The sequence below is a fragment of the Pezoporus wallicus genome, unplaced genomic scaffold (assembly GCF_028554395.1).
Source record: "Pezoporus wallicus isolate ANWC-B61680 ecotype Strahan unplaced genomic scaffold, APGP_CSIRO_Pwel_v1 contig_1181, whole genome shotgun sequence".
Lineage (NCBI taxonomy): Eukaryota > Metazoa > Chordata > Aves > Psittaciformes > Psittacidae > Pezoporus > Pezoporus wallicus.
Genome location: NW_026641428.1, coordinates 2,677,419 through 2,698,308, shown reverse-complemented (window position 1 = coordinate 2,698,308; position 20,890 = coordinate 2,677,419). Strand labels below are relative to the sequence as shown.

General features: G+C 34.0%; 1 protein-coding gene across 7 annotated transcripts in view; it reads left to right on the top strand.

Moving 5' to 3' along the window:
* The window catches only part of LOC130606984 (sodium channel protein type 2 subunit alpha-like), a 75,662-nt gene that overhangs the window by 43,183 nt on the left and 11,589 nt on the right, over positions 1-20,890 (top strand). For all 7 annotated transcript variants that reach the window (XM_057423674.1, XM_057423672.1, XM_057423673.1 and 4 more), the window contains 5 exons: positions 802-1,287; positions 11,594-11,714; positions 12,299-12,453; positions 13,400-13,573; positions 18,990-19,112. In XM_057423674.1, the coding sequence (XP_057279657.1) occupies positions 802-1,287; positions 11,594-11,714; positions 12,299-12,453; positions 13,400-13,573; positions 18,990-19,112 (1,059 nt within the window). The remainder of the gene's footprint in view (positions 1-801; positions 1,288-11,593; positions 11,715-12,298; positions 12,454-13,399; positions 13,574-18,989; positions 19,113-20,890) is intronic.

Here is a 20,890-nt window from a genome sequence, read left to right as displayed (position 1 = left end):
CGTCTTCCTAACTGCTCTTGAGATAATAAAGCTTATGCTGCATCAGCTTTTGGGCAGCTGCATGCTCAGAGAAAAAAAATCTATCTTTCTTACACCCATGAAAGCTGATTCCAGCACTAATACTTCTGACTTAATAAAGTATAATATATCTGTTCTTATATAGAATCTCTTGAATGTAAGTACTGAACTTTTGGGCCTGTTTAGGTATAAAAAAAAGAAAGCAAAATACAGAGTGACTGGATGTCTATACTAAAAATATGTTTGAAAGCTTCTAACTCAAAATGATAGAAGAAACCTTTATAGAAAAATTTTAATTCAAGCCAACAAGTTAAAACGCCTAAGGTTCAATTAGTAAGTATTGAATTGGTGAGAACTTCTTAGAAATCAGGATTGTAACTGGAATGCGCCATTTACACTTTAAAGTGTCATTTACTGTTAATCCCTGCAGTTAATTCTGATATGCCTGAAAACTGTATTTCATTACCTGTCAAAATGATTTTCCTTTAGTGATACATTTTAACACAATTTAATTTTTTATAAAACAGAATTCAAAATATTCTTATCCTAGTTATCTACATGACCTTGCAATCTTGATATTATATCAGCAGAAACGTGCAGCAGAGCCCCAGACACTTACTTATGATCAGTAACCTGCTCTACTATTCTTTTAGAATCATAGAATTATTTAAATTAGAAAAGATATTTAAAATCATTAAGTCCAACTGTTAACTTGGCACTGCTTAGTCCACCACTTCTTACATGTGTGTATTTACTCTACAGCTGTATTTTCTCATCTTTTAGGTATTGAACCTATTTCTGGCCTTGCTGCTGAGCTCATTTAGTTCAGACAACCTTGCTGCTACCGATGATGATAATGAAATGAACAATCTCCAGATTGCTGTGGCAAGGATACAGAAGGGAATAGATTATGTTAAAAAAAAGATACAGGAGTTCATCCAAAAAGCCTTCATTAGAAAGCAGAAAGCTTTAGAGGAAATCAAAGCACTTGAAGAGCTAAACAACAAGAAAGGCAGCTGCATTTCCAATCATACTGCTGTTGAAATAAACAAAGATATGAATTATCTTAAAGATGGGAATGGAACCACCAGTGGTGTAGGAACAGGCAGCAGTGTGGAAAAATGCGTAATCGATGAAAATGATTACATGTCATTCATAAACAACCCAGGTCTCACTGTGACAGTGCCCATTGCAGTTGGAGAATCAGATTTTGAAAATTTAAATACAGAAGAATTTAGCAGTGAGTCTGATATGGAAGAAAGCAAACAGGTAGGATTTTCTTAATCTTAACAATTGCACTGCTATGTATTTATATGTTTAGAATTGTTTAAAAACTGTCTTATCCCATATAAATATATTTTATATTTTAGTATTTAATGTAATGATAATTGTAAAAAAAAATACCCTGTTGATGGTACACTAGTGGATCCTTAGAGTTTACATTTTTAATACTCTGTTTATTAGCATTTGGCAGATGTATAACTTTAAATATGATTGTTTCTTTAACAACTTTGTGAGGTTTTTAGGACTAGCGCACATTTTATAATGCATTCTTTCTGTAGTACCTATAATGCGATCAGGATTTACGGAATCAAGATTTATGGAATTGTAGAAGGCTAAAGAAAAATTAAATATATACATCTTTGCATACTCAATGAAATGTAAGTGGAGAAAAAAATTATGTAGAGAGATTAGTTCTAAAAATGAACGCTAAGACACCATAAATCAGTGATGTATTCTGGGTTATCTAAAAAGTTTTGTGAGTAATATTCTTACAGATTTTGGGTTCATAGATTATGGCTGGCTGAATTGAAGTAATCCAGATACCAAGCAATGTCATGGTAAAGCAGCATCTCAAAAGATCCTGGAGAGCAGAATAATCTTGTAATATAGATGCATCTGGAAACAGTTTACTGGAAAGCCATATGCTGTAATTATTGTGCAAAGAGAAAGAAGTTGGTCTAAAAATCAGAAGCCATGTGGCTCAAAATGTAAGGGGCTCAAATACCAGAAGTGATCATGAACAGGTTGTAATGGTGCTCAAGGAAAACTCTGTATGTTCGAATAATGATCAATGACAATCTAATGAATGCATCAGATTTAGCTAATGTAGGGTTTAGCTAATAAATGCATATAGCAGAATATAATTATATTCAATGCCATTAGAAATGTAGGACCTGTGAGGTTTAAGGGATAAGGACCATTGGTAAATGTTTTCAATTAGATGAGAAGCTATGATGTTATGTGATTAACTCATTAATACAAAAGGATTTGTTTACCATAAAGAAAGCTCTTCTATTAAGAAGCCCTGTGTTCATGACTCTATCACAGCTGTAGAGCTGCCATATTTGCAAATCATAGAATAGTTAGGGATGGGACGGACCTTAAGATCATCTAGTTCCAACCCCCCTGCCATGGGCAGGGACACCTCTCGCTAAACCATGCTACCCAAAATAATGCTGTGTTCCTCAGCAACAGCAAGCTACATCACATAACATTAATGGATAACTGTAATCCAGTTAATCATAGTATGTTTGGGTTTGTCGTGGGTTTTTTTTGCTAAAGAACATAAAGAAACATCTAAAGTGTGTGTTTACTTGCAGCTGCAAAGGAGGTTATTCTGCATAACATTTGTGAGATTAAGAGCAAGATATTCTATCAAACATCAGACTGAATTGCTCAGTTATGAGACGAATATTTTTAATGCAGATATATAAGACAGTATAGCAGTAGTGCTTTTACATGACAACGTAAGAATATTAGAGACACAGGAAGTGTAAAGTGATATAATTTATGTGATCAACTAGTATAGAAAAAGAAAAGTTTTCAGAATGACTTTGGGTCTGAAAATTAAGTATTTTTCACATAAGCTGTTCTAATAAAAGTTGTCTTTTCCATTAGCAAAAGACTTAGCAAAGACTTCCAAGTATTTTCATATATTCTGATGTTTGTTAAAATGACATTTTACTAACTTTTTTCTGCTTTCCTTCTGGGTATTTTTGGTAAATACAGTGATGAGTGCCTTCCAGGTAACTCCATCTTACGAAGTTACATGCCTACACACTTCCAGAATATGTTACTTTAAAAAGTGTTTGTAATATGCATTAGGAAGTTGGTATGCTTATAAACTGTACAGATGCTAAATGTGCAGTTACGTGGCATGTCAGCCTCAGCAGCAGAGCTGGCTTGGGAAGTTCCCGTTCACACCTGGCTCCTCTTCCTCTGGCAGTCTTTACCAGTTTCACTGATGCAGTGCTTGTGGGTCTGTTCTATCAGGCATGTCACTGGAGGGGTGCAAATTAAATAACACCATCCCGTAGGTGTTGTTTACTTCTTCTTTAAGAGAGACTGAATGATTCAGTTTATGGCGTGTTGCTATCTATTCTATCAGAACAGCTGAAGGCAAACCAAAATGCAATGCAAAGGCAGAAACTCCTCTGCTTTTCAAGTGAATATATGATGTAAATACATCCTAAGAAAATGCAGTAAAATCCCTTGCTGTCCTGAGAAGTTCTGAATTATACCAGTTTCAAGGTGACTTCACAAGTGAATTTCTCTGTTCATTCTCATCTTCGCTCAATTCAGACATACTTTTTTCTTCTAAGGCCATCCTGAAGTTTCAGGACCATAATGAATCAAAAGGGATTTTGCCTTGTTTTACAGATTTTAGCTGTATATGTATGTCTTCAGGAAGAGAAACCAAATTCAAAAGTCTCTATAAGGAATTTGAAAGTGAAAATTTCAGGTGACTGTAGGAAATCTGCCAGTAAGTGATGGATGGTGTTTATCTTAAGAACTTGTACAGAAATTGTCAATGGGTATAGGATAAACTTAGGACTTACGTGGAGCCTCAAGGTTTCTGTAGACTGTAATAATCACTACCATTGTGAAGCAGGAGCAATAGTGCTTCCTGAAAGTTCTACTCACACACAGCTGTTTAGCATTTAATTGTTTGGCAGGTATTTGTACGGTTCAAGTGTGGATGTTGTGAATGGTATGTAATAAGACAGGAATTTATTACCAGTACCCTGAAAATTGTTAATTCTATGTTACTTACAATTTCTGTTCTGGTTTCCTTAATTCATTCCTTCTGGATTATTTTTAGGAGAAGGATTGTATGCTCTTTTTTTTTAAGTGTGTGTATAAAAATCCACTTTGATAATATAAGAACAAATGTTCCGGTGTGTGATGGGAATTTGCGAAGATTCCCAATCTTCTCCTACCAAGTCAACAGTACTGTTGAATCTTTTGCTGCCTCCTGATTGTCTTTTGAGGAGTATATTGGTGCAATGTTTACATTACCTCTCTAGAACAGCTCACCATCATTTACTTTATTTTCCCTCTCAAGGGGTACCACCGAGACAACATTTCTGCTAGGAGAAAGCCTAGTCTTCAAAAGAAAGGGTAAGAGATGAGGCAGATATTTCCCTGGCTTAACTGTGGCAGTACTTAGCACTTACAATACCCTGAGGAGATATCCTCTTTAATAACTTTTTATTTAACAACAGAGTTGTTGGAAACTAGATCTTCACAGGAACTGTAAAATGGCCCATTTTTGGGTGTCTTACTGACTGTCACTAATGCTAAGAGCAGAATGATTATTTAAAGTCTGTCAGCAATAACAGGTCACGCTAGAGCTGAGGCAGAGGCTGTGTGCCCGTGAGGAATATGCCAAGAGCAGGGCATATTCCTCAATGAGGAATGTTCCAAGAGCAAGGCGATAGAGCAGGAGAGTGAGGAACAAATTGTAATTTTTCTTAGTCCCCGTCTTCCTTCATGAAAACACTTCCTAATTAATTTGCTAGTTAGTAACTTGCCAAATCTGCTCCAGAATTTACTCTGGAGCCTGATTGCATGTTTCAGACCAAAAGAAGATCTTTCTCATATGTATCACTAGAAATTCTGGGAAGTCTCCATTCGGGTGAAACAGAACAGTAACATTTATTAGATTTCTAAGTTACCCATTGCTTTATAATAATAGTTGGCAGAAAGTACCTGAAAGAAGCAAACATTTAATTGATACTTTGAAGGAGGATATTTTTAGTACCTGCTACAGAAAACAGAGGTGATACCCGGTGAAATAACCATCAGAAATAACTGATTTCTGCTCTGAAAATAAGATACTCAAGATACTTAACTATGTAGATAGTAAGAAAATTAGAAGTAACTAAAGAGGATAATTTGATGGTTTTAAATTTAGTATTGGGGCTGCTGTTTCTATTATAAAGCATGACTGCTAGTCAGTGAAATCAATAGACTCTGTTAATCTTACCAAACATAAAACTCCTCTACTTGTATTTCTGTACCACTTAAACAACTCCTCATTCTACCTGAATCACAATTTTATGAATACGGTTTGGATTTCTACATGGGAAAGTTATTTCAAAGATATTCATCAGTTCTGGAAAGCTTATTTCACAACTAAAGAAATACATACACCTACAGGCCTCTATCATTCAGAATTTCAAAAGCCTTTGTATCTACAGTATATGTACAGTAAGTACAAATTCAGACTGGAGAAGTAAGACTGCTCAATTAACTTCTGAAATTGCAACTGGTGCTTTTAATAACATTAAAAATATCCTTCATCACCTAATCCACTGAATTTTCAAAACAAGGAATAAGTTCAGTTTTCAGATTGGCATCACTAGTGATATTGTGACTAGGTGAAGACAGGAACATACTTACTGCATTCCCCAAAGTTAAGCATTGTCATTGGGCTTCAATAAATTTCTTAGCCAAACCATGCCCTGCAGTGATTTGATCAGTTTGTTGGGTGATTTTTTTATCGCATTTCTTTTAAAATATCCAACAATCTAAATTTCTATTTTCTGTAACTGACCAATTCTGTAATGGTGTCTTCAGAAGCCACAGATTCTTTAAGTTATGGACTAGCTGTGGATACTTAATGAATGAGACCACATCTCTGGACACACTGATGGGCCTCCATCCAGACACCAATCCAATCCTCTTCTGAGAATTAGAGAGAGATTACAGACTTGGAAGTATATAGCATACTAAATCTAAACTTATGCAATATGATACTTCATGACATTCCATTTAAACAGAAATTATGGAGATTTCTTTTCATTCAGACCCAGAAATTTTATCACTATTATTAGGGGATGAAGGAGGCATGGGAAAACATACATCTTCAGTGTATTTTTCTTACTGCATGTACATTTTTTTCAAATAAAAGACATAATCACATAGTCACTTAAATGAAGACTAGAACATTAAACAAAAAAAAAACCCTTAAAATTTTATTAATATGCATTAAGTACTATATAAATACTGGAATACTTTCCAAATCCTCTAACCATGTCTTTATTAATTGAATTAATTCTATTTTTATTTATGAATCACCATTTCAGAGTGTGGTTTATTAGGTCTAGCTTCTGCATTTCTTATTTCTCTAAAATAAACAAGTTCTGTAGAAAAAGTTTGTTGAACATTTCAGGTGGTATGTATTTCCCTTTTTACCAACTGATCATAAAATATTTAATAATTGTTTTAATTGTGTTAAAGCCATGTTTTAATTAGAGATTCCAAAAAGAGGAAAACTAGAGATCCTGTGTCTTGAACTTCACTACCTACCATTCTTACTTCTCACAGGGGTAATACCAAGCTGGAGCAATCAAGAATGCAGCTCTGGTGCTTTTTAACCAGGTAGAGCAACGTGTCACCACTTTCACACAGGTTACCTAAGCAAGTTATACATATATATGTATATATATATATAATCACTTTATAATGGATTTTGACTGGCCTGCATGCTATTCAGCTATGTACCTTCCCTATCCATTGCAAGACAGTACAAACATGCACAGCTGCTCTCTGCTGAGTCATGAGACTCACATCACAGCATGGTCAGGTGGGACTGGCAACCCCAACATACATTTTTTAACCTGCTAATGATTTTTCTGAATATTTTAATACAGACTTTAGAAATAAGTGCATGGTCTACAGGTTTTGAAGTATGGATCATAACAGTACTGGAATGTTATACATTAAAGAGGCAAAAGAAAAAGGGAGCATGCGTAGTTTTTTTTAAAAAAAAAACAGCCCTTTTTGATTCAGCCCTTATAAATGTAAATATGTAAGGAAATGTGTTAAGTGATTTTTATAATGATTACTGCCACAACTTCAGCTCCTTCATGAATAATATTTAAACTATTGCAGTAGCTACTTGCATACACATTATACTGTTATACTTTTAAATCTACGATGCACTGTAAAGCAAATCTTAAAAATGCTACAAACTACATTTTATATTCATTTGGTCAGTGCATATCTTGAGTTTTATGAACTGTAAGCAAAGTAAACAGTTTCATAATTGCTAAAATTATACTTAGCAAATAATCCCCCTTAAAAATCTATCAAAGAAAAGCATTTTACAAATTTTACAAAGCATTTTAAACTCCTTCATAAACAGTGGTGTTCCATGATAGCAGTCTGTGACTGAGTCGGAGGACTTCACTTGGTGTAGATTAGAAAGACTATGGAATAGCCAGCATAATTTTTTATAAAATTCCATGTATATTAACCCTAGGTTTTGGGGATTTTTGGTTTTGTTTTTGATTTTTTAATCATAGTCAAGTATAATTTCCATGATGCGTAACTGGCAGAGCTTTTAGGAACAGGGACACCAAATATTGCATGAAACTAAGGAGGCCAAACTATCCTAGTGAAACTAGGAGTCAAAATTTTGTTGGGATTGAGATTTCAGTCCTACAGCAAAATGCAAAGCTGTTTCCTTCAGGCAGAGTCTCGCCGGCTTCAAAAGGATAACGAAATAGTTCATTTTGTACTATTGATTATAGTTTAGTATGATCTACTTATACTGTACTGAATATAAATTTTCCAGAGATGCTAAAAGAAATTAATATTGATGTTTATTCTGAAAATTCTCAGATTTTACTGATTAAATTTTAAACCAAGACATGCTTTGAACATGGAAATAGATTTTTAAAGTGGCTTCCTTAATATTATATAGAAGTCAAATATCATAACATCTGAGATTGAAAGTCAGTTTAGAATCACTTTGGAATCATTGATCCCCATTATTTTATATTTTGTCACTCAATTACAGTGCAGCTTCCAAGACTCAAAGGATAAAACCACATGACTGAATTACTAAAGGCAATTTGTAATGGCTGAATCCCTTTATTTTATTGTCACTTGAATCATGAAGCCGTTTGTAAAGCTTACTATTTTAGTATCCTGCTCTTGCTCTTATTGAATCTAGAATAAAATCAAATGAGAGCAAGACCAGGCCTTAGGTGAATGCATTTTCCTGTAAATGGGCACATTAACATGCTGTTGGTCAAAGCTTGTTTTAATGATCGAAGCTAAAAGAGATGCACTGCTCTGAAAGGACAGAATGGAGGCTGATTATACATATATTAACCAAGTATTTGGGTTGGCGATGAAGCTTTTGTTTGGTTGTTTTTTTTGTTGTTTTTTTTTTTTTTAATATCCTATGAAATAATATTTATATACAATACCATTTTCAGAAAAAAAAAAAAACCCAAACAAAAAATCCCACAGAGGTAGTCTTATTTTCTGTTTTATTTTTGTGTGTGATTTCCACAGTACTGCTCAGGCTTCTGCTGTAGTCAAGCATGTTGTTTTGCTGATTCAGGCCTTGAGAATGCTGCATCATAAGCAATTGCTTTCAATTGTATCCTTGTAGAGGAAAATGTAATATCACTGAAGTTGCAAATAAGTATTTATAGGGCATGGCATGTTCAAGGGGCTGATAATCACATTTATGAGGTGAAAAGAAGACTGCGTTAATCCATGATGTATACTGAGTTTCCAATTAGCCTTATTGGTTTTATTGCCAGAAAAAAAAAACATCATTAAAGTCACCTTATTTAAAATGTAATGATTCTTTTCTAATATTGGGTCTTGAAGCAAAGAGGAGTTTTACTAACTTAATGAGTTTCGTTTTTATAATATGGTTCTTTAAAATTATGTGGAAAAAAATGAATAGAACAATTTATGTCAAAGAAAAGTGATGAGAATTATAGCAGGTTTTGTCTGCAGTGACTATAAACTGCACTTCTATCACTTTTTTTTTTTAGCAACTATGCTGACAGGACTACCTGCAACAGAGTTTACATGGGAAGATGCAGTTAAAAAATTGACTGCCTTTTAATTCTGTAATTGGCATTCATATAGATTAATAATTGATGCCTACTATGAACTTCTATCCTGCTACTATTAAGTCAGTAATTGATTTAATGATGATGGATCAGGCCATAAATCAGTTTTAATTTTCCTAAATTGAATGTGACAGATTCTTATTTTCACAATATTTGGTTTTTATTTAATGAAGAAACTGCCTATAATTTCAGTGACAAGTTTAAGACTTGTATTTCTTTGTATTACAATGATATATAACAATGAAGTTCATTCACAAATCTTATTTCCTTTATAAAAGACAGCCTTATGTGTGTATAATAAGGTGGTGTGCTAATAATGCTTAATACAGTGTACATTAATGTGTATTTTGGTCTGTAAATGTAATACAGAAAGCAAAGTTTAAAATACTCTCACAATGGGAAATACATGATATTTTATTTCAGACTTATTGATCTCCATGACCAGTAATAAAATGATGCCATTTAGAGGCAATATAGCTGTAATTATTTTACTTACATAAGTTTTGGAAATTACAGAGGAAGATCATAATGAAAAAGAAAACATGATATTTTTTTACAAGTTTACTAAGCAAAAATTAACCAACATTAAAATCTCAATGTTTTTATCCAAATCTTTTCACATTTGTCAGCACAATTTTCCATGTGTGACGGATCACAATATTTAGGAAGAGAAAGAATGTTTTTCAAACTCATACCTGTGTGCTTGTCAGAAATCTTTTATATTATTATGCAACAAGTCCTTTGGTTTTGGTCACAATGCAGTAACAGCCATGCAGCCTGAGTGTGAGTGACCCTGTAATGACTCCATTTACACATGTTCATGAAGGGCAGCTTCTTGAAACTTAACCCTGAAATTATTCATCACCCAATATTAACACTTTTAAAAATTTCATTCATGTCATGTAAGAGCTGAATATGAGGAAAGAATTGCTTACTAATCTATATGAAGATATATGTGCTATTTACCAAAATTCTGGCAGAAAAAAAGCCCTTAGTTCCTGACGCATTTTCCTGAAGGGACTGAAGAGTTAAATAAGTAGTTTTAACTTGTAGAAGTGTCTCTGAAGAAGGGAATACATGGAAATGCCTCTATAAAGGGTTATTCTTTATTACTTGTTGCAAAACCAGTCAAATCATCTGAGCAGTATTTCTTTCTATATATTCTAAAAAGGTCACTATTTTCAAAACTAAATGTGAAAAGTAACTTGTAATAAGCATTCCCTCAAAAAAATTTTATTGAAAGCTCTTCATATAGGTAAAAGGGCATGACCAGATCTGCTTAGGTGAAACCATAAATCTAGTCTGCGACCAAATGCCCTTTTGTTACATCAATGCCTGTACGATTTGAACTATTTAGTTAGAGATGCCTTCTCCATCCCCCTCAAAATTCCTGCGTATTACTGCTACATGGTATAAACCGGAAATATTCCACTGATGTGGTTGTTTTTTTTTTTTAATGTTGCTTTCTGATTACAAGACTTATTTCACAGTAAAAGACAATGTAGTTTGGATGGAAGCGATTAAGGACACGCAGTATTGACAACTGAATACAACTTACAACTCTATGATTATTGAATTAGTTGTATGCATCTTTGGCAAGTTTGTCCTTTCAAAATATGCTTTGTTAAAAGGACAAAATTATGGGCAGTCTTGCATGTCTGATAAACAGCTTGACCTGATCCAAATTTCAATGTACTTGGTAAAAAGTTACACCTAATTTCAGTTGCTTTATCTAACTAAGGTTTTACCGTAGTAAGGAATGTGTTTGTGTTACTGAACACAAAAGCAGTAGAATAACAGAAAAATTCATGATGGAAAGGACCTGAGGAAAGGACCTCAGGGGTCTCTCAGTATTCACAGAAGACTGGAATGCAAAGATGGTATTTAGGATCTGGTAATTTGTGCTTTCTGAAAAAATTATATTGTGCAGAAATTTGCCATTAAATGCCATTAAATTTACAAATTTTTAATCCAGATATGGTGTGTGTTTATGAAAACACCATCTGTAGAGGACACGAAGATATATGTGGAGCTTTCTGTTAGTTCATTTCGCTGGGAAAATTAAGACACGTTTTCAGTGTAATCCAGTAAAATGAAATAACTCGAGAGTGTGGTACATGCAAGCTCTCCAGTTTTAATACTACTGAGAATACTTCAGAAGTTTTATACGTGGACCAGGTTAGTAGACAAGTTATATTTAATTGTTCCCTATGAGAAGATAAACTGGGAAGCAGAACTATACAATGCACATGTCATTACTGTGCTTTTACTTATGGTGATGCACAATTTATAAGTATAAATTTAGCGTCCTTCAAAAGTCAGACTAGCATGATTTGATTCAATATAATTTTTTACAGAATATGTATCTAATGAGAAAAAATTGTTCTGTGGAACTTTATTTGCAGAAACTAAATGCATCCAGTTCATCAGAAGGCAGCACGGTTGATATTGCTCCTCCTGGAGAGGGCGAGCAAGCAGAAATTGAAAGTGAAGAAGCTCTTGAACCAGAAGCCTGTTTTACAGAAGGTTGTACAATAACTGTGCTTTAAGAGATGTATTAGTAAAATGGCATTATTACTAGGCATATTTAAGTTCTTGGGACTTTCAAATCTGGTGGACCTTCATGACCTTAACAATCAAAAGAAAATAACCTAGAATGGTGCAAATCACGAAAATCAAAACACAGTTTCCCTAGGCTTTGAGTAACTTTATCTGCCTGGCCACTGTGTACATCTTGTAACTAAGAAACTTTATTAACTTTTCTACTTTTAAAACACTTTACACTGATTTGGAAGGGCCCCTGAAATTTGGAACAAATTAATCTTTGTGATAGTCCATCAACAAATGGAACAGTTTACATGCCAAAACTCAAAAGTATCAGTGGGTTTATTTTGATTGTTTACTTATACTGTATGTTCACTATTGTCTGTTTTCCCTTCAAATTACTTATCTAAATTCCAATATTCAGCATCCTATAAAGAGGATTCCAGTGTTTAATTTAGAAAACTATTATAAAATTTGTTAATGCTTCTAACAATGTCGATACCCCAGTAAATACTGACTTTGAAACAATTTGCTTTTGGATCTTAATGTCTCATAATCTAACGCAGGTTGTGTGAAGAAATTTCCATGTTGTCAAGTAAGTATAGAGGATGGCAAAGGAAAAATTTGGTGGAACCTTAGAAAAACCTGCTACAGCATAGTTGAGCACAACTGGTTTGAGACTTTCATTGTCTTCATGATTCTCCTCAGCAGTGGCGCACTAGTAAGTAGAAAAAAAATTGCAGATGCTGAAATATTTAGATATCTCTTTAGAAGCAACAGCAAAATTCAGATTTGCTTTAGAAAGACTTGTTTTACTTGGAGCTGGATAAAACTACCTGCATTCCATCGTTTCAGCATGGAATTAAACTTGGCCCAAACTTGAAAAATTTGTCAACTTTCACATGCACTTTTTTAGTGATACTTTTGATTTACCGTTGTAAAGCTGGCAAAGTTTCATTTAAGCCAGCATAGCTACTCAAGATTTAAATTGCCTGCGAATTTTCATCAAGAGATTTGAGTACAAGCGATCATTGTAAACTGAATATATAGCTATATTTTAAGTTCTTAATTCCTTCTAGGCTCAGCCACTTCTTGGAATCTGATAATGAAAGACCATACAAAAAAAAAAAAAAAGAAATAATTACTTCATTCAGTTCTCTTTTGGAGGCAGAAGATAGGGAAGACTGTGACAACAAATTAAACCTAACAACCTCTTTCCAACAAGATTTACATTACCCACCTCTCCAGCTTCACTTAACATTCACTACAGTACCAAAGTGTACATTCTAGCAAATATATTGCTCTTTAGTTTGTCTGCTAGACATAAGTTTGATTGATGGAGGATAGAAATTTAATCTACCCAATTGCTTTCTAGAATGGAATGTACATATCTGGAACAGATTTTGTATAAGAATGGGGGCATTTGTGTATGTGAAATTTTCTTAATACCACATTGGATGAAAATTTGTGCTTTGAGTTTATTTCGTCATTCATTAGTAAAACATTATATATATATATATATCTAACTTAAGACAGGGCAAATTGCTCCAATTTGTAGTGTGGTTAAAGATGGGAAATATGAAGAAGAACAAGGGGAAAAAATAGCTTATTTTTATCATGTGTATTCTGTGAAACATTAGTAATCTGTGAATATATTTTTTTCATAGGCTTTTGAAGATATATACATTGAACAGCGCAAAACTATCAAGACCATGCTGGAATATGCTGACAAAGTTTTTACTTATATTTTCATTTTAGAAATGCTTTTAAAATGGGTAGCGTATGGTTTTCAAATATATTTTACTAATGCTTGGTGCTGGCTGGACTTCCTGATTGTTGATGTAAGTACACAGACTTTAATATTGTAAAATTTAGTGTAGTTAAGTCCTTTATGTTGTAAAGCTCTTTACTACCAAGCAGTCTTATAAGCAGTCTTACTGCCTTAGTAATAGCCTACAATGATCTGTATGTATTATTTAAAGTAGATTTACATGCCAGAAGGAAAAGGATGGCTGGCCATCAGCTTGTTCATTCCTCATGGTTAATAATTTCGTACCCAGGGTGTATCAAACTTGAGATTTTATGAGGACAAAACCTAATTTTGAAACATGATATTTTTAATGAACTCTGGTCATTCTACCTTATTCCTTAGCAAATAAGTCACCATACTGTGAAAGTTTCTTCTTACAAACACTGCAACTTTGCAAGTGAAACAATATATTTGGTCCAGATTTCATCTGATTTCTCAGTACTTTGTCCCACAAAACTATTCTGTTATCATTTTCAGTAAAACAGAAACACAGTGGCTATCTGGTCTAAAAATTAATTAGCTTTAAGGGGCTGCCAATCTGCGATAGTTAAAACAGCTGTGACTTGGCAGGGTTTATACCAGAAGAGAATACAAGGTTTCTTGGCTGCTTTCCCAGCTGTGATACACTTCTGTGCAAAGGCCTTGCTTAGGGATCAAAGCTGGTTTTACTCCCAGAATATTTTGGTCTCTTGCCTTCACACATTATGTGACCCAGTTCATTAGCTACACATGTCCACAGTGTGGAACTGAGAGATGGCATTTCAGGGAAATAGTGCCTTTATTTCTGCCCAAGCTACTATGTTAATTGGGAAGTTTGCATAAATCCCAGTTCCATAAATACTCATTTGTTAAAAATATATAAATGTATCAGATTTTTGACTCACAGAGAGAAAAACACCTGTTTAGATTGGCCCATAACTCAAAATGGAAGACCTCAGCTTTTTAAACTGCCCAAGTTAGTTTTGTTACACTGTTTATCTCAGTTCTGAAGACCTACACTGGAACAGTTTCCTTAAGAGGATGTTAATGCAGAAGAGATGCTCCTCTCCAAGATGATGTTAAGACTGTTTTCAGATAAACTACAACTCATGTTTTAATTATTCTTTTAGTAACATAAAGCTAAACAGATTATTCTAAGACATACTCCATTTAATAATGGTTTAGCCTTAGAGATGCTGTTACCTGAGCAGGTTCTCAGAATTATTAAAAACATCACTGTAAGTAAAGCAGCTTATTTTGCTAACTTCTTACCCATAATTTTTAATTTTATAAATAAAATCATGACTAAATGAGATTGGACCCTTCTACTTTTGAAGCATTATATTCAGTGTTCCAGAAAGTGGTAAAAAATGTGCCTAAGGCTAATGCAGCATTTCCCTCAACACCAACAGGCAGTACTTAAAAAGTTATTGTCATTTTATTTTTCTAGAGAAAAGCAGAGAATCTACACTGCTTTAACAGGCAGTTTGAACAGGTGTGATTCAGTGGCATGCTCCTAGTGAGAACACCAGTGAGCCCTTCTTCATTAGAAGTGACTCAAGTTAATCAAATTGTTTAATTCCATCCTCTAAAATTATTCAAGATTAAACACTGATAGTCCTTCATGGCTTTGACCTTTAATATCTTATATACCTAACTCCCTCATTGTGAGAAATAGCCATAGTTGCTCTCTGTGATTTTGACCAAATTAGTTTTAATAATTACACAAAGCAATGGCAATTTTCAGCTCTGTCAGTTTACAGCCATGACAGATGACTCTTGGTACATCTGGCTACCTCAGTTTTTAACCTTATCATGCCATCTCTCAGCCCCACTCCTATGCTAGAACCAACAATATCTGCAGCAAGGAGCAGATATTTGCATGGAGTGCTTTATCTACCCAAAATCACAATCTGGTAAATTAGTTTAGTGGTTTAAGTGAAGAGACTGAATTTTGGTCAAGCAGCTGACAGGCAGGGACATACTCACTTTTTTAGGGGAGACTAATTCTGGCAGAGATATCCAGTAAAGGCTTGAGACAGCAATATCATAACACAGTACAACTAGATGCTATAGAACATGTCATCTTGTGCCTTGGTTTTTGCTCTTACTCCTTTTTCTAGAAGCCATCTGTCATAAGTTTATTATGTCTAGGTTTTGATGTACAGCTGTAATGAGCCTAAGTTGTCTTTGCCACATACAAACCTAGGAGATGGGATACCAGGGAAGGAGATAAAGAATCTGGGAAGACCCAATGAGTTTGTCAGTTATCAAATTTGTTTGTGTAGATTTCTGATAGGATATGTAAACTTAGATAGTGTTAAGTGGATATAGTTTATGCTGTGTATTTTTAAATTTTATAAGCTAGTCCTACATTTTGGTATAGACACTTTATTTCTAAATTATTATGTTAATAAATTGTACTTGAATGAAACAGAAATAATATTTAAAACAAAACATGTTTGTCAAATACTGTGGGGCAGTAATGAATGTATAAGTGGAAGGAAAACTTTGACCTTCCTGAAATTGCTGATGCCTGAGAAAATTCCAGTGGGTACAATTTTTGAACATTTAAATGTAGCAAGAAACCCCTCCAATTTGGCTTATTGTACAGTACATGAAAATTGGTCGTGTCAGTGGCTTCTATAATATTTCTTCATATAGCTAAAAACATTTCATGCTTTTTTGTTAAAACAGTTAATTTAATTCAGCCATGCTCTTGACCTTTTTATTAGTTTTTTGGAATAAATAACTCAGCAGCAACATTCTGGAAAACATCAGGGTCACATTATACTAATACGCTAAATGCTGTATGCACAGAGTAAGGGGCAACTACTGCCTCCACAACTTCATAATCAAAATAAGGAGAAATAAGATGAGCATATTGATGTGTTGGGGGACCAGATACAGAAAGAGATGTCACTTTGTCTTCCTAGCTAGTCTTATATGACTTTCTGTGTATCCTAACATTGTAAAAGCATGCCAAAAATGCTTACCTGGAAAACCAATAATACAGTGTCTATCTTTCAAAAAACAAGAAAAAGCATTAACTTCTCAATAGAAAGAAAAATCTTTAGTTCGTTTTTTTTTTGTTTGGTTAGATGTTTTTGTTGTTTTGGTTTGGTTTTTTTTTTTTTCGGGGGGGGGGGGGGGGCGTTGTGGTTTGTTTATTATTTTCCTCCTACATCTTGCAGTTTGTTTTTATTCCTAGTTAAGTGTAATACCTAAACACTTAAACTACATGAAAGGTATAATAAGCAGTGTTGGAACTGAGGAGCTCTAATCAAATCACATATATAAGCTACCTCACCAAGTAGCACAGAATTCATATGGAGTAAAAAGTTTAGGCTTAAATAGAAATAAAGTCAATGTGGAGTGTATGACTGATGGTCTGGCTTGGATGACAACCCTAACTGAAGATCTTGAGCAGGGCTAATTATGACTGCTAATTTTCAAAACTTTTTTTGCAAAATTAGAAGATCCATACACAAAAATGTGAACATCTGACACTCCAGTTTTAGGAGATGAACGTAAAAATTTGAGTTCCTTTTAATTTTTTAAAATTACTGTATCTGCATGCATTTTAATCCATAAAATGTGCTGTCTTCACACCAAAGGTAAAGATCTTCTACTAAATGTCTGGGTGTCTTGTTGATGTGAGTGAATCACAATGAACATTCTATTAATAATACTTAGAATTTAATGTCTTGTTATCTCTGGAATATATTAAAAATTGATTTAAAAAAACCCTCTCTGATTGTAGAATCACAGGGCAAATAAATTGTATTAATGACAATTATTAATATCAATGACAGTAATTAATGTAATGGCCAAAACAGTAATGTTATCTCTTGCAAGTGAACAGACGAGTTACAGGCTACAGAAAGTCAATAAGATTTTCTTCTTAATATGCTTGTAAATCATAGCAAGTTCCTTTAAACTTTTCCATTATGGCAATAAGCCTTTCCTTTGATAAAAACAATTACATCCTTACATGTAATCCATTTGAAAGTTACAGTGATCTGAATTCCCTAAAACACAATTTTTGTTAGACTAATATACATAGCATCATTGTAATGAATAATTGATTTTTATCTGCTGTCAGATTGTCCTTTTGAGACATGACTTTGTAACATGTGTGTTTCTGATTCATTAGGGACTGTAGTGACAGGACAAGGGGTAACGGGTTCAAACTTAAACAGGGGAAGTTTAGATTGGATATAAAGAAGAAGTTGTTTACTGTAAGGGTGGTGAGGCACCGAAATGGGTTGCCCAGGGAGGTTGTGAGTGCTCCATCCCTGGCAGTGTTCAAGGCCAGGTTGGACAAAGCCTTAAGTAACATGGTTTAGTGTGAGGTGTCCCTGCCCATGGCAGGGGGGTTGGAACTAGATGATCTTAAGGTTCTTTCCAACCCTAACTATTCTATGATTCTATGATTCACCTGATTGTTCTTTACTGATACAAGTAACATAGGAAACTAATTTTTCATCTAATGGGCAAAATCTTACCACCATTATCAGCAAATACCTATTTCTGTTAAATGAATTACTTGAGAAACCCTCTAGACTCAGGTATTTTGCAATGAATATTTGAAGGATTTTTCTCAAGAACTGACACATGTTCATTTATGCTTCTGGTGGTAGAACTGAATAAAATAATTAGGGTGTATTTCCCTACTTCTGTCTGCAAAACTGCTCAAAATAAATTAAATTAAATTGAAATAAATTTAAACACTGTTTAAAATACAATTCTATTTGAGAAGCAAATTAATTGCTCTTTCCTAAAGTAGATTAGCTTGTAATAAAATCCCAGTAACATGAACAGGAGCTCACTACTGTTGTTGATAACAAAGAACTTATTTTTATAATGCCGGCATCTGTTAACATATATCCTGTAATATTTCCCTATATTTATAAGGGAAGAAAAAAAAAAAAGATTTGTCAGGCAAGTGAGAAAGTAAATGTTCTGTCAACATATATTTCATAGATACCCTGGCTTTTGTTGCTATGAACTCAGTAACTTAGTATTTATAACAAAAGCTAATTAACCAGTACATTATTTATCATAGTATTAGTGATTATAGATATTAATAATATTTTCAGTAGTTAATAAACTATCCTAATGTATTCAGAATTTTAAACTGCTTGAAAGGTTGAACCTTAATGAAGTTACTGAAAGTATGGCTATTTTGTCTTTAAGTACTACTGAAAATTATATTCTTCACCAACAGTGAGCTTCCATCTGTCTGTTAAATCCTACTTAGCTATAACAGGCATTTAATAGCATATATTCCTTTTGTATGACCTGTTGACCTTCCAGCAAGTATGAAAATAGTGGGATTTGGCCTCCAATGTCACTATAAGCAAGAATGGTGTCACTGTTGATATTTCTGTTGATTGAACCTGTATTTTTTTTAAACTAAACAGTGTAGAACAAATTTCATAATATTTTTTCTGTGTTTTTTACAGGTCTCATTGGTTAGTTTAATAGCCAATGCTTTGGGCTATTCTGAACTTGGTGCCATTAAATCGCTTCGGACGTTACGAGCTTTAAGACCTTTAAGAGCCTTGTCACGATTTGAAGGAATGAGGGTGAGACAAAATGAATGAGTCAGAATGAATGCATACAAATGTAATGTACATGCATACAAAAAGTAATGTAGAAGTTTGACACTCATGCCTTCTGCAAAGAACTCCAGAATGGGAATGCATGCAAAAATGTATGGAAAAAAGCCTCCCAACATGTCCTTGTACACAATATGTGTACAGCTTACATTCAGAGATGAGAGTCTGAGCTCATTAAATTTGCCTGCTGACTGTTGCATAGTTGTGTTTTCCATTGATTTGTAGATCTCTATAGAAAAGTAAAAAGACATGAGAAATTTTAGAACAGAGGGTTGGAGGTTTTTCCTCCAGTTTAGCTGGGAACTTCATGTTACACGTTTGTGTACCTCACTTCTATTCTCTGCCAGCTTGTCAGCAGTTTAGGTGGAACAGGATTAGCTGGAAAACAAAACAAAATAAAGTGAAGCAAAGCAAAACAAAAAAAAACAGAAGGTGAAGAAAGTGACAACAGTGACACACCAGAAACTGTAGCCTTCCTGCGGCTCCCTGTCTACCTGCCTGGGAAAAAAAAAAAATCCCATAATAAATGCTGTAGTATTAGGGAAAGGTTCTCTGATAACTGTGAGGTTGGAAGTACAGAAAAGGAGAGATGGGAAATAATTTTCCCAGCTAGTGTCCTTTACTTCATATGAATGCATATGCTGCCATCTTACCTCTCCTCCTACATAGTTTAAATCCTTCCTGTTGAGGAAATTATTATCTTCATATTCTGCCAATCTGACAAAAAAAAAACACAACCCCCCCCAACTATTGCAAGCTGTCTGCTGAACATGCAGGCTATGCTATTTCCTGGAAAAAATTGATGCATAAAATATTAATATGGTAATGTTACTAAGAAATTTATTTTTAATCTTTCACCTCAAAACACCCAGATGCTGCAATACAAATTTACAGTTTGGTCATGGGTCTCAAGTTTCCAAAGAAGTAGTGTGGTTCCAGTTTGGGTTGAGGCTGAGATATTCTAGATGTGGCCACAGTAGCCAGTGTAGGGGGTGATTTGCATTGCAAACAACACATAAGTCTCTGTCTAATAAATGGGCAAAACCTCTATTGATATTAGACTACTTCCAGTCAAATTTGTATACTGAAAAATACTGTTGTTTTCAAAACAATACACAAAAAAAAGTACTGCAGCCTCTACTGATTTGGTAGGAAATTATCATCTGATTATCTGCAGCTTTCTTTTAGTTCAGTCACAAGAAGTAAGAGGGATTTCATCTATCTTTTACCGCCCTTGCCCTTATAGATCAGCTCAACTGTATTAAATGCAACCAATTAAAAAAAGAAATGTAAGAGCAACTACAGTAAGCCAGGCAATTTAAGCCCAAGACTTACAGCAGATGCTGTTAATAAAAAGTAAATTAGATATGCTTAATTATGTTATATTGTCTGTAGAGGCTAAAATACACTGGTGTCAATATATACATAGAGTTTCTGAGAATAAAGTAATTCATAATGGTAGTTTTACATGTAGACATTTTTATTGAGTCTCCCACATCATCATTCTTTGATCTTTTTCTGGTTTATTTTCTATTCATAGATTTTGATTTGTATTTTTGGAATTTAACATTTATTTCTCTCTTTTTCTCTAGAGCACACAAACTCTAAGAATCCATCTTGCTACTAACAGGTTTTCATTTGCTTTATGATTTTTTTCAGACTTTTGCATTGTATTGGTTTGCATATTATTTTCTTTCTTGCTTTTTGCAATCTCATTAGTGTTTTTATTAAATCTTAAATAACTT